Source organism: Cyprinus carpio, chromosome A4, assembly GCF_018340385.1.
Source record: "Cyprinus carpio isolate SPL01 chromosome A4, ASM1834038v1, whole genome shotgun sequence".
NCBI classification, from domain to species: Eukaryota; Metazoa; Chordata; class Actinopteri; order Cypriniformes; family Cyprinidae; genus Cyprinus; species Cyprinus carpio.
The window spans coordinates 21488646-21503003 of record NC_056575.1 but is presented as its reverse complement, the minus strand read 5'-3'; the positions used below and the strand labels follow the sequence as shown (position 1 = coordinate 21503003).

General features: G+C 40.3%; 1 protein-coding gene across 1 annotated transcript; it reads left to right on the top strand.

Moving 5' to 3' along the window:
• Positions 1-1329: 1329 nt before the first annotated feature.
• On the top strand, positions 1330-13506 carry LOC122140916. Its single transcript, XM_042746273.1, has 4 exons — positions 1330-1440; positions 11591-11756; positions 12790-13085; positions 13426-13506. Exons 1-4 carry the CDS (start codon positions 1330-1332, stop codon positions 13504-13506), a joined length of 654 nt encoding a protein of 217 aa, XP_042602207.1.
• Positions 13507-14358: the final 852 nt, after the last annotated feature.

The following is a 14358-nucleotide window of genomic DNA, read 5'->3' as shown; positions in this document are numbered from 1 at the left end:
TTCCCCAGAGACTCTCTCCTCGCCTCCTATCTCTGCACTCTCCTGCTAACGTTCTGGAGCCATTTTATAGGCCTGACTCCTCCTACTCCAGAACATACCATATGAAAGGTAACACGTTTCACCTACATCATACGAATACATACTGAAAATAACAAAAACATCACAAAAATAATAAAATACAAATATAAATAATTAATAGAAGTCATATACAAGTATACATAACATACATATTCAAAGGAAACAAATAACTTGAGAAACCTTCCTCCCTTACAGCTATAAGAATGGACTCTCCGGTGACATCACTCACAGGAACAAGATGGCGGACACAAAGACCTATAAATAGACCAGATGTCTAACTGAACAGGTTTGGCAAATGACTCTTGGAAATAACATGGACAAATGAAATGTGGTAAGCAATAATCTGCATCTTTACACTGTATTCAATAAACTATGTGAATCCAATACTTGTAGTGGGTGATTTATTTCTATATATGCGAAAAGATAATTCTATTATGCTATTTCATAGGCACTCATGTTATGGTTACTAGTTCTCACATAACTCAGGTAAAAACTACATACAGGACATCATACAGCCAATTTACAACACACAGTGACATCGAATGTTACACAGGTCCATGCCTACATGAATCTATGTCGGCTAACAGACTACAATACATGACATGTATGTGTGTGTAGTCCATGCATAGTCGCAGGCTCATCCTGTGACAGGATGTGTGTGTAGTGTGTGGATGCCACAGAAATTCAGGGCCTTGAACAAAGGTAACATCCTAACTTTTAGCACTGCATGTTTGTTTTTCTACATTTTTGTAATGTATATATTTGTATCATTTTTTATTTGTTCAGCTTACATGACATGAGCATTGTTGAGGAGGACTTGGAAACTGTGACCCAGTGAACAGTGTGTAAGTAGTGCTTCCTAATTCTATGTGTTGTTATTTGATAACTTGTTTTATCTGAAATGTGTCCTTATGTACAGAATTGATTGGGCAGTTGAAAGAGATGATGGGCTGAATGGTTTCGGCTCTGATGAAGAGTATATTCCACCGATTTCTCTACGGTGTGTTATTGGTCAGTCCCACTTTGCAATTTTGTGTGGTGTCAGTTTTTTCTACAGATTTTTGTGCCTCTACAGAATGGGAGGAGCACTGAAGAAAACGCACTCTATTTATGGCCTTCCTGTTATTGGAATTGACGAGACCTGCCTGCACATGAAGACCTTCCTGTTGAGCCTTCTCCCAGTGATCAGGCCCCTGTTTTCCCAGGACCACTTAATGTCCTTTGTGAAGATGACATCATAGGTGCCAGAGCATGCCTGTGGATAAATGCACAGACCTTCTGAGGAATGGTGTGCCGTGCAACTCTATTGCACCCTTTGAGATCAACATCACTACCAAGGGCACAGCAGCTACTGTTGAATGGGTAAGTGCAGACAATCACAGCATATCAGAACTGTAAAATTTCATAAAAATGTAAGTGGTTAATAGCCAGTGCTGTACATAACAAAAGTAAATGTAACTTATATTTTACCTTTAGTTCTGTCCCAATGGACACAGCTTGTGGAGGTGGAATTCTCAACCTCTAATCAAGTTTGGGATGCAAGTTGCAGATTTTCTTTTGTCCACTAACATGTTGTCTGGCAACAATTACACAAAGGTTGCCCTCTTGTTCAAATTCATGAACATGGGGATGGTAAACAAAAACACCTTCTTCTCCATTCAAGACAATTACTGTGTCAACACAATAAAGGACTTCTGGGAAGAGAGAAGGACAGAGGCTCTTCATTGCCTTCAAGGGAAGGTTGTCATAGTCTTAGGTGTGTAGTTTAAAATGTATAATGTTACATAACTATTGACATAAAGCAATGACATTGTGACTATATGTAAGCAACTAAATGTCGAGTTATATTTTGATTTTCTTCAGCAGATGGCAGAAATGACTCGCCTGGTCACTGTGCACAATACTGCAGCTACACCACCATGGAGAATGACACCAAGGAGACATTTATGTTGCCACCATAGACAAGCGGCAGACATCATGGAACTCTGTTGTCATGGAGAAGGAGGGTTTCATCCAGACTCAGAGATAAAGCTAGTGGAGATCTGCACAGATGCTCATGTTCAGATTGGTGCCATTATGAGTAAGTATTAATCTGACACATTGTGTAAATACATGTCTATAACAGTAATATAAATATTGTAGCAATATGACATAATTGACCTCTTTATAGACCCAGATAAAAGGCAAATATAAGGCCCTTGGAATTCATCACAGTCTTATCAAATTTACCAGATTTGAATACTTTTATAGTCTCTTTACATTTATTTTTTTGAGTAACCTTGTCATAGTCAGATCAGCCCGGGGAGGTGACATTTGTAAGCACTAAATTTATTTATAGCTTTGGGTTATTTAATTAATTTCCATTAAGGGCATATTATTACTGTATTTTTACGTTTTGCAGGTATTATGGGTTGGCATTTTTCTCCATGTCTGTGACATTTACAGCTGGACTATGGGAAGCTGTGAACAAGGGCACCTTGAACCGGAACGGGGAAAGATGTGGATCCAGAGAGACTCCCAATGCCACAAAGCTTTAGTGGATATAGTTCTCAATAAGAGGTGGCTAAAAGATGTTCACAAATATCTGATGTTGCCTATCCCTGTTATAGGCAACCGTGGGGGCGACACCTTCTCTGGTGTAGTGTTACTGTCTTTAATTTTGAATTGATCATTATTGTACAACATGTAAATAAGGTTACAGCTGTCCCTTTCGTGTAAATATAAATAATTATAACCACAAGCGGTAATGGAACTGTTATGGTAATGTTAAAAATTGCCATACAAGTATAAAAAAAACTGCAAATGTGTATATAGTGAAAATAAATACATCACATGAAAATAAATACATCACAAGTTGTAATAATGAATCAATTTATTTATTTGATGACGGTGCTGAGGCAGGTTTGTGAGTACTTGTGTGGTACTGTAGGATCATGCTAGAGGGCCTGGAAGGAAATTCATAGGCCAGGAATGAAACCGGTGTAGTGTCCTTGAGGATAAATTCATAGGCCAGGAATGAAACAAACACAACAACTGGGGATGACAAGTCAGTTTTTCCCTGGCCTAAAGACCCATGCTGCCAATAGATGAAGTGTCTATAGGCACCATAGCGGTACTCCCTGTTGTCATTCCCAGTCTCCCTGATGTGACCTAATGCCGTAATGTCCTCCCTCTACTGCCTGTGAATGCGAATAAGGCCTTCTTCAAGGCAGTACTGAGAGAAGTGCAGCAGCAGTAGACTCACACAGTTCACTGGCTCCTAACCGCAGCATTTCCTCTCCTGGTCTGTAGGCATTTCCCTACAGTTACCACAAGTACACCATGGTACTCCCGGAATTCCTGCAAAAGGTGGGGCACCATGTCTGTGCTGATGCATCATCAGCATCATCAAAGACAAGGCCTGGCTGCTTCTCCAGCAGTAGGGTGGATAGCTCCCTGTGCTCTTCCAGGGTCATTTCCTGAAAAAGTGTCTGAAGATAGAGGACACAGAAAATAAAAATAAGGCTTTATAGGTTACATATCAATATGTTCGCAATATGGTACTGTATATTAGGGTAGGCTAGCCAGTGCTTGCTCAATTAATCAAAATACACCTGCATGTTACTGTGGGTAGCTTCATTTAATCTTTTTTGTTTCCCAGGAAATGTACACCAGGAATCCTCAAATCTGGCCCACAAGATCCACTTTCCTGCAGAGTTTAGCTCTAACCCTAATCAAACACACCTGAGCATGCGTATCATTGTTTTCAAAATCATTCGAAAATCACAGGCAGGTCTGTTTTTATCAGGGTTGGATCTAAACTCTGCAATGCATTGGCTCTACAGGGTAAGATCTGAGGAACCCTGCTTTACACTGTAATAACACATCCAACTAAAGTTACAATGACATTGCTACATGTTCAGAGCTGCTATGTAAATAACGAAAGCACTTTTTTGCCTTTTCTCACCCTGACTGCACCTCTGCCTCTCTGCCCTCTTTCTCTTCCTCTTCCACTCTCTCTCTCCCTCTCCCTCTCCCCTTGTTCCTGTTACTTGCGGTACGTAGTCTGAGTCTGGTTGTCCCTGACTTTGTGAACGGGGAGAAAAATGTCTTCTACTATCTCGCTTTCAGATTAAACACCTTGAACCAGTTAGCTTAAGCAGCTTCACTACTCTGACTAACTAGCATACAAAAAATATAGCTAAAGTCAGTGAATAAAATTGAGACAATGATGAACAAGTAACAATATTATTTGCAATAACATATCGGTTTACGGAATAATTACGTAAATAAAATTCCTTGACTTACCATAGTACAGAAACCTCATCGCTTGATTGGCTACTGTCAGGTGTTACAGACAACGACATTTTTGTCGTTTAATTGGCAAATTAAAGGTATTGCATCAAATGATTTGTTAATTGTGTGTCTACTTTCGTATCTATTTGTTGGTCTTCGAAAAGAATATGTTTGAACTCTTTTATTTTTGTTATCACTATGGCCATTTGATTTATAGCAGTGTCCAGTGTTTCCTATACATCGAGTTATTTGTGCCGGCTCATCACTACAGCAAAACTATAGCAAAACTGACCACCACAAATAGATTTTCGAGTTATTTGTGCCGGCTCATCACTACAGCAAAACTATAGCAAAACTGACCACCACAAATAGATTTTCAATGAATAATCTATGTATCTTTGAAAAGAACCGACTGTCTTTAGAAAAGCTTTGATGTAATTTTCATTTCGTCTTCCTGTAATGCCTGATAAAGAAGCATTTGTGAACAGCGCTTATTTGATTACAGACGTAACCAGAGAAACCGCTATAGCTCCATTACAACAGCGCCTCCTGCTGGCAGAGAATTAATTTTGCAGTCTGTGGGAAACACTGGTGTCTGTCAGTAAACATAAATTAAAAGCTTGCTACAGAAACCTAACAAAAAACCCATATCGGTCGACCTCTACTTTAAATAAATTAAAGTTCTTACTATGACAACTGCCTCTGGAAAAGGTCAACTAGGATTTGCAGGCCACTCTTCAGTTCCCAGCTCCTGAACATCAATGTCTCCAGTGTAGTGTGGAAAACAGCTGTCTTCTCCCTGAAGAATGTCTGTAGCCGTGCTTCAAGTCGAATGCACCTATATTATCTGAGGAACACGTGATTTCAAATATCAGCTGAAACACCTCTAATGTCTTCAGTGCTGATTGTTTTATTGTCCATGAGGATCACGTGATCTGAAACACCTCTAATGTCTTCAGAGATGATTGTTTTATCAGGTGTGTTCGACTTGAAACATGGCTACAGACAGCGGTCAGCGAGAGCAGCCTCTTGCAGTCGGGGGTGGAGTTGTAAACAGACACGTCAAGCCGGACACTTTCTGCTCTCTTCACACGGTGTTTTGCATACTTTATCACAGATGAAGTGAATTAAATGCAATATTTGTCAAATAGACAGACATTTTAGAAACGTTTTCATGAGCAACAGACACACTTTTTATATTCTTCTTAATACAGCACCATCTTTTCAAGATAAAGTTTTCAAAAAATCATATACTATTTAAATACTAATAAAGTGGGGATATATATGCTTTTTTCAGTGTTGTATAATAAACATGACTCAATACAACAGTACGACTACACTAAAAAAAAAATAAAAAAATAACGTTCTAAGAAATTCTAACCGGCATGCACTGCTTCATGCAGCGCTGCACAAACCAATCGCAGTCTGACTTGAAGTCGAACGCACCTATTATCTGTGAGGATCACATGATCTTAAACACCTCTAATGTCTTCAGAGTTGATTGTTTTATCATCTGTGAGGATCACGTGATCTGAAACATCAGCTGAAACACTTCTAATGTCTTCAGAGCTGATTGTTTAACATCTGTGAGGATCACGTGATCTGAAACATCAGCTGAAAAACACGTCTAATGTCTTCAGAGCTGATTGTTTTATCATCTGTGAGGATCACATGGGGGCAGCAGTGGCCTAATGGTTAGTGAATTGGACTTGTATCCAGAAGGTCCCAGGTTCGAGTTTTGGTCTCGGTGCTGGCAGGAGTTGTAGGTGGGGGGGAGTGAATAAACAGTGCTCTCTTCCACCCTCAATACCCATGGCTGAAGTGCCCCTGAGCAAGGCACTGAACCCCCAGTTGCTCCCCGTGCACTGGATAAAGCTGCCCACTGCTCTGGGTCTCTTATACCGAAAACAGAAAGCACTAGTGTAAAAATAAATTATTGCGATTATGCACTGAACCCTGGGCGCTGGATATAACTGCCCACTGCTCCACTTCTGTCCCATCTGCTGAGCTGTGGTGGTCCTCTGCTCCACCCTGGTGGGGCTTTAGTCCCGTCTGCTCCGCCCTGGTGGGCTTCTGTCTCATCTGCTTGGCTGTGGTGGTCCTCTGCTCCGCCGTGGTGGGCTCCAGTTCCGTCTTCTCCACCCTGGTGGGCTCCAGTTCCGTCTCTCCACCCTGGTGGTCTCCAGTTCCGTCTTCTCCACCCTGGTGGGCTCCAGTTCTGCCTGCTCTGGCCTGGTGGACTCCTGTTGTGTTGGCTCCACCCTGGCTTTCTGCTCTGCATCGGTCCCCAGCCACTCTATTTCCACGTGGGACATGGCCCCCTTCTGCCTCCGCTCCACCCACCCTCCTAGATTGTATAGAGCATCTGGAAGCCGCACCTTGGGAGGGTTTTGGGCTATGTCATGATCTGGTTATTGAAATTCCATTAATTCACCACCAGAGGTCATCATCCATAACACTGACTCTCACACTACACAGTACACCCTGGGACTACATTTCCCATGCTCAATTGCACCAATCACATTAACCTAATAACAATCACACCATGCACCTGAGACCAATCACACACACACACAGCACAATCACCAGACACGCTTTATAAGCATTGAACTTCCTCTCACACACTGCTGAGTATTGTTTAGCATTTAACACTCTCTGATTGTTAGCTACTTACCAAGCCTTTCCGTGTTTGTTTTTATGTCTGGTCTCAGGTATTGTTCTGCGTTTCTCACTCTCCCAGTGTTAGCTGCGATACAGAGCCATATCGTGTTGTCTTAGTCTAGTCTTGTCTCCTGTTTCCTGAGTCCCGCCTGTGTACCTGGATTATCTCTCTTTGCCTTGCCCTGTTGGATTATGTTTGCCGTCGATTTACCTCCGCCTGTTTCTGGATTAATCTTGTGTCTTGCCCTCTATATACCTGTTTGCCATTGTTTGACCCATGCCTGTTATGACCAGTCACTGTCTAATAAATGCCTGCACATGGATCCGCACGTCTCACGTCTCATCGGTTCCTACGTTACAATAGCCTACCAGTCATCAGTTTTTGAACAGTAAGATTTTTTATGTTTTTAAAGAAGTGTCTTCTGCTCACCAAGCTTGCATTTATTTGATTCAAAGTACAGAAAAAAGCAGTAATATTGTGAAATATTTTTACTATTAAAAGAACTGTTTTCTATTTGAATATACTTTAAACTGTAATTTATTCCTGTGATCAAAGGTGAATTTTCAGCATCATTACTCCAGTCTTGTGTCACATCCTTCAGAAATCATTCTTATATGCTGATTTGCTGATTATCAATATTTAAAACAGATGTTTTTTTTTTTTTTCAGTATTCTTTGGTGAATAGAAGGATCCAAAGATCAGCATTTATGTGAAATAAAACGCTTTTGCAACATTATACAACTATACCATTCAAAAGTCAAGTCATCTTTATTTATATAGCGCTTTAAACAAAAAAGATTGTGTCAAAGCAACTGAACAACATTAATTAGGAAAACAGTGTGTCAATAATGCAAAATGAAAGTTAAAGGAAGTTAATTATTGAATTCAGTGATGTCATCATGCAGCTCAGTTCAGTTTAAATGGTATCTGTGCAATAATTTGCCATCTAGTCAGTGATATTGCTGTAAATGAAGTGTCCCCAACTAAGCAAGCCAGAGGCGACAGCAGCAAGGAACCAAAACTCCATCGGTGACAGAATGGAGAAAAAAAACCTTGGGAGAAACCAGGCTCAGTCGGGGGGCCAGTTCTCCTCTGACCAGACGAAACCAGCAGTTCAATTCCAGGCTTCAGCAAAGTCAGATTGTGCAGAAGAATCATCTGTTTCCTGTTGTCTTGGTCCCGGTGGTCGTCTGAGACAAGGTCTTTACAGGGGATCTGTCTCTGGGGCTCTAGTTGTCCTGGTCTCCACTGTCTTTCGGGGCTGTAGAGGTCCTATCTAGGTGCTGATCCACCATCTGGGCTGGATACATACTGGATCCGGGTGACTGCAGTGACCCTCTGACTTGGATACAGACTGGATCTGGTGGCTACGGTGACCTCGGAATAAGAGAGGAAACAGACTAATATGAGCGTAGATGCCATTCTTCTAACGATGTAGCCAGTACATCGGGTGTTATGGGAAGTGTTCCCGGTTCTGGTTTACCTAATTAGTGCAGCATAAAAATCCTTTAACGGATTTGGATATTAGAAGCATATTGGTGTGTTATGTAGTAGTCAGGTTAAAGAGATGGGTCTTTAATCTAGATTTAAACTGCAAGAGTGTGTCTGCCTCCCGAACAATGTTAGGTAGGTTATTCCAGAGTTTAGGCACTAAATAGGAAAAGGATCTGCCGCCCGCAGTTGACTTTGATATTCTAGGTATTATCAAATTGCCAGAGTTTTGAGAACGCAGCGGACGTGGAGGACTATATGTAACAAGAGCTCGTTCAAATACTGAGGTGCTAAACCATTCAGGGCTTCATAAGTAATAAGCAAGATTTTTAAAATCTATACGATGTTTGATAGGGCAACCCAGTCTCACGGCAGTTCGTTTTTTTTTTTCTCATTTGATATTCATTTTGCAAACTTTAAGGGCTACATTAATCTACATTTATTAAGGAGATTTGAATCCTTGTTTTATTGCTTTATAATCTGTAGGCTACTCAACATTGTAAACCATCGTCAGTGCTCCTAACAGTCAAAATATAGTAAATATATTCTTCCTGAATGCGACTGCAGAGTTGAGTTACGGCTATCGCTGGTTTCTTAGAAATACCGGGTTTCCATCGGTTTAATGTGTCAAATCTTAGAGTAGCCTAACTACATTTCCCACGAGCCTTATCGACCGTTACTATGGTGAAGACGACAGATAAAACTGCGGACGCGCCGCCGATTCTCTTTTAATGATATCCTCATCTTTTTTCAACACAAACGCAAAATTGTGCTTGATAATTCAACAATATTATGTTATGGCCATCAGTTTTATTTGTTTCCAGCATTACCCATGATCATCAGCTTCCGTTGCTATGGAGACGGAGCCAGCCCGCTTTGCAATTGGGTGATTTCTCATTGCGCTCAAACCACTTTCCAGGAAAGTTAAGTTACGAGGCTCGTAGAGTCATATGACGTAACGATCACGTTTTGCTTAAATGCTATACAAATTGTTGTCTTTCTTTGCCATTATAGATTCACATTGTTTACACGTTAGGGCAACGAATTAAAGCCTTTCCATGGTTTCCTCATTATCAGAAAAGAAACCTGTGAAATTAGGCTTGCTAAATGGCTAGCCAACTTTAAAATAAGCTAACAATTGCAGTTATCTAGATTATGTCATTTTATTTCGATCATCGTGGTTCACACACAACGTCACTGTAATGTGTCAGTAATAACAATATTATAACTTATTATAACTATTATTATAACTTGATCTAACGTTATACAGCACATAACACTGCCTTTAAATCTGGGATGACGAACCCCAGACACATGTTAGGGGCTTAAAAAAAAATTACGCGCCTTTTCACAGTTGCAAAGGAAATAGGAACAACGTGAATATGTATCCATTTATCTTAAGTATTTATAATAAAATGAGAATCACTCACTATTAGGGTACACTTTTTAAATGATTATATCAACATAATACTACATAATTAACATTGTCTGTTGTTCTCCCTGCAGATCCTGTCAAACTCATCACCTATCCTATAGCTACACCTGATTTTTAAAACCCAACGGCACTTTTAAGAGCCAACCTCTATCTCTTTATTTTCTATATCTTACATCATCTCTGTTCTCAATATCTATAGTTCTGTCCATCTCTTCAATCTTTATCTATCTCACATCTATTGCTCTTTCTTTTCTCCCTGTCTGTCTTTGTCTACCTGTCTTACCCATCTTTGTCAGTCTGTCTGTCTGTCTGTCTGTATCAGTTTGTTATAATGCCAGGGGGGTCTATAAAAAAGATCTGCCCCTTTTGTCAGGGGATTTTCCTGTCTGTCTTTGTCTACCTGCTTCAGAGGTTTATTGTGCACATCAAGGTCTGCTCACATTAATACATGACAGCACTGTCCAGAAATCTAGGTTCATTCAAAAAACAAGTTTTATTGATAGCACGCGCCTCAAGAAGAAGCTTCAGTGGTGAGGTTTGATAGAGAAGCGAGAAAAATCAATAAATGGGTAAACAAACAGGATTAACACTATTGGTCGTAGCAAAATGTGGAAAAACCATCTGAACTCTGGCATCCTTCTCAGGTGTTCTGGAAGACTGGATGATCCTAGTTACCAATGTCATGGTACGTACAATAATTAGCGTACATGACAGTAAAAAACTGTCCCAATGGTTCATCTAGTTATGGTTACATGTACCATTTGTTATTAGGTAAGCATGCCAGCGCAAGGTCAGAAAGGCATTATTTTTTGCCAGTATAGATAAAGTTGAATCATTTTTTTTCAATTATACTTTGTCCTCCCTATGTCATCAGAACCACTTTAAAAGTATAATTTAACTATTAACTTTGAAGGCACACTTACCGTAATTGTGATCTCTAGTTGTTATTTTAGTGGTGGTAATGCAACCATAAAGTTATCACATCTTCACCGTAATACATCACATACCTAAATTATCTACCAGAGAAAAATTTTAACACACAGCAAATATAATTGAAACTCAGGAATTCTTGAGTTCATAGCATATACAGGCATGCATTATGACAGAATTACAGGGGCAATTTAATAATCAAACTTTCTTATCGAGTGGATGAGAAATAACACATGAACTGCATTCATGCTGTACTACTCAAAGCACTTTAAAATGTGAATGCGTCAACTGTAAATATGTGCAGCATTCACCCATTTGGTCACGTAATCACTAAGGTTCTGCCTTTACTTTTAATAAATCTTTAGATTGTCATTGTCCAGTTGCACAATGGTTACATAATCTTATCAATGTAGGTGCAAAACCCGAGCTACTAATGTTACAAAAAGTAATATTTATATAAAGTTATATAAAGGGTACCCTCATGGTGTCAGATTTATCTTTTTGCTGTTTTTTATATAGAGTTGTTTTTTGCTTCTAATGTATGAGCCTTTCCTGTTTGCACATAAAGCTAAACTCAACATTATGTTAAAAATCCTAAATGGCAGTAACCTGGATGCTGTCATTAATAATGTTATATTTTTTTAATTAATATTCTTAGTTATTTTTAATGTTGTTTTTCTATTACTTTAAACAACAAATACACAATTTTGTCATTGCAGCTTGAGAAACTCCATGCCATTGGCTACAAGCCAGTTCTGCTACTAGGAAAGGCGAACAAAAAAAAGGAAATTAAGTGTGAAATATTAACGCCTCACTGCACACTCTCCACCTTTGCCCAGGACTACCTACAGAAGATAGGTTCATTTTATGAATACCTTTGTGAAGGTGAGATGCATGCACTGTATCTTAAAGTCACAGTTCATAACTTGTGTTAAATCTTAAAGGAATGGCTCACCCCTAAAACTTAAATTCAGTCATTCTTTTTTTTTCTGCTGCTGAATCCTTGTATGATCATAGTCTACTCTATGTGACGTCTCTACCAACACATTTAGACGCAAATGGGTAGAAAAACATAAAAAATTCACACCTGGCAATTGATTATGGGAATTGAAGTAAACTGTTTTAAAACAGTAGTTTCCTGCAACTGCAGTTGTAGACATGTAGATTCTAAGTGTATTGAGCCCTGTTTGTATTAATAGCATGCAGCACACTGGTCTACAATGGGATTTGAGCTACAATGAGCCATATTTCATTTCTGTTTTTTTTAGCCCACATACAACCATATTTTTAATGTTTAGGCACACTGACCACAGCAATTTTTGTAGGGAAATACTAATTGAACACATTACATTTGCAAAGACCCGTTTTGGTCACTGGTTCAATGAATCAAATGATAATGAATCTATATATACTCAGTGAAACAATATCAAGGACAGTGCTAAAATGTAGGTCATTAACGGAAATAACACAAAGAAAAAGAAAACCGTCAAATGTTTGCTGGATACACCATAAACTTACACTGCTACTAACTTTGAGGCATAAAGCCCAAAGTTTTTTAGCGCACACAGTTCAGTCTTAACTGAATAGTTTGACCCAGACTGTAAACAAACATTATACTTGTCATTTTTTTTGAATAGATATTATGAGCACTCTAGGTTTTATCTTTCCTGACTTAAAGATAAATTGTATTGGTTATCGTCATAGAAAATTAATCAAATATATTACAGATATCTAATACATCCAGTAGACTCTCAATAGTTCTCCTGCAATCAAAACTGCCTTCAAATCTGGTTGGGGAAAATTTGGTATATATTATTCAAACACATTTACCTAACAGTTAAAACAGGTACAGATCAAGCTTATGGTTAATCTCTATGTTTTAAATAAGCAAAACACAACACTTGTTTAACTTGCACAGGATGGACCCAGGATTCCAGTGGCAATGAGGATCAGCTGATATCTCTGCAGCTCACACCCTGCGAGACGAGCCCCACGGAGGGGCAGGTGGAGCAGGCTGAACCCACGGAGTGGCAGGTGGAGCAGGCTGAACCCACGGGGGGGCAGGTGGAGCAGGCTGAACCCACGGGGGGGCAGGTGGAGCAGGCTGAACCCACGGAGGGGCAGGTGGAGCAGGCTGAACCCACGGGGGGGCAGGTGGAGCAGGCTGAACCCACGGAGGGGCAGGTGGAGCAGGCTGAACCCACGGAGTGGCAGGTGGAGCAGGCTGAACCCACAAGGGGGGGGGGGGGCAGGTGGAGCAGGCTGAACCCACGGGGGGGGCAGGTGGAGCAGGCTGAACCCACGGGGGGGCAGGTGGAGCAGGCTGAACCCACGGAGGGGGCAGGTGGAGCAGGCTGAACCCACGGGGGGGCAGGTGGAGCAGGCTGAACCCACGGAGGTGGCAGGTGGAGCAGGCTGAACCCACGGAGTGGCAGGTGGAGCAGGCTGAACCCACGGGGGGGGGGGCAGGTGGAGCAGGCTGAACCCACGGAGTGGCAGGTGGACCCATGGGTTACCTTAACTTTACTTGACTTCCAGTCTTTTTCCCCCATAGAGCTTGATGCAGGTTAGGGCTCTTTTCAGCATCGACATTGCAATGTGCGCATGTGAAATAGTCACAATGCAGGATTCATGATGTCAAGTAGGGGAAATGAACTCAAACACACCATGCTATAACTTTTTTGCTGCTTGATAAAGTAAAACTCTTAGGGTTCTCATTTTCAATGGATAATTTGCTAGAAAAGTCAATCTGATATTACATAATTAGATAATAGGTCTATCTGATTCTGTACTAGGGCTGTTGGAAGGAATTTTGTGAGTCTATTATAAATCTAAAAATAAAAAATGTACTATTAATAAAATGCTGAAATTACTAGGTCAAATTTTATTATTAAAGATATAAGGATAATTGGAATATTCAAAATAATTGGGAATGTCAGTGTCCCATGATCACTTAACTTAACCATTCTCCCACCCCTTGCATTCCCTGAACAAGTTAGCGCAGGATCAGCGCTTGTTGAAACAAATTAGGATTATCACAAACAGGATGGACATAAGCAAGAAAATGAAACACTTGGAGTTAATGGAGCAACCTTAATTCAATCGCAATAAGAATGCATGTACTTTACACCTATTGATACATGTACTGGCACACTTGTGCAATGTTGTGATCTTCAAGTATTTTAAATAATCAGTTAAAGATTTATTTGGTATATGAGTAATTTTCTTTCTCCAAACCCACAGCTGTCTTCACAGGGTCAGCCAGGGACACAGTCGCAAGTCGCAAAAAGAAAAAGTCAGGTATGTAAATAATGTTTGTTCGTCCTTCGGATGAGACGTTAAACCGAGGTCCTGACTATCTGTGTTCATTAAAAAACCCAGGATGTCCTTCGAAAAAGAGTAGGGGTGTAACCCCGGCATCCTGGCCAAATTTGCCCCTTGGCCTCTGTCCATCATGGCCTCCTAATCATCCCCATATACTGATTGG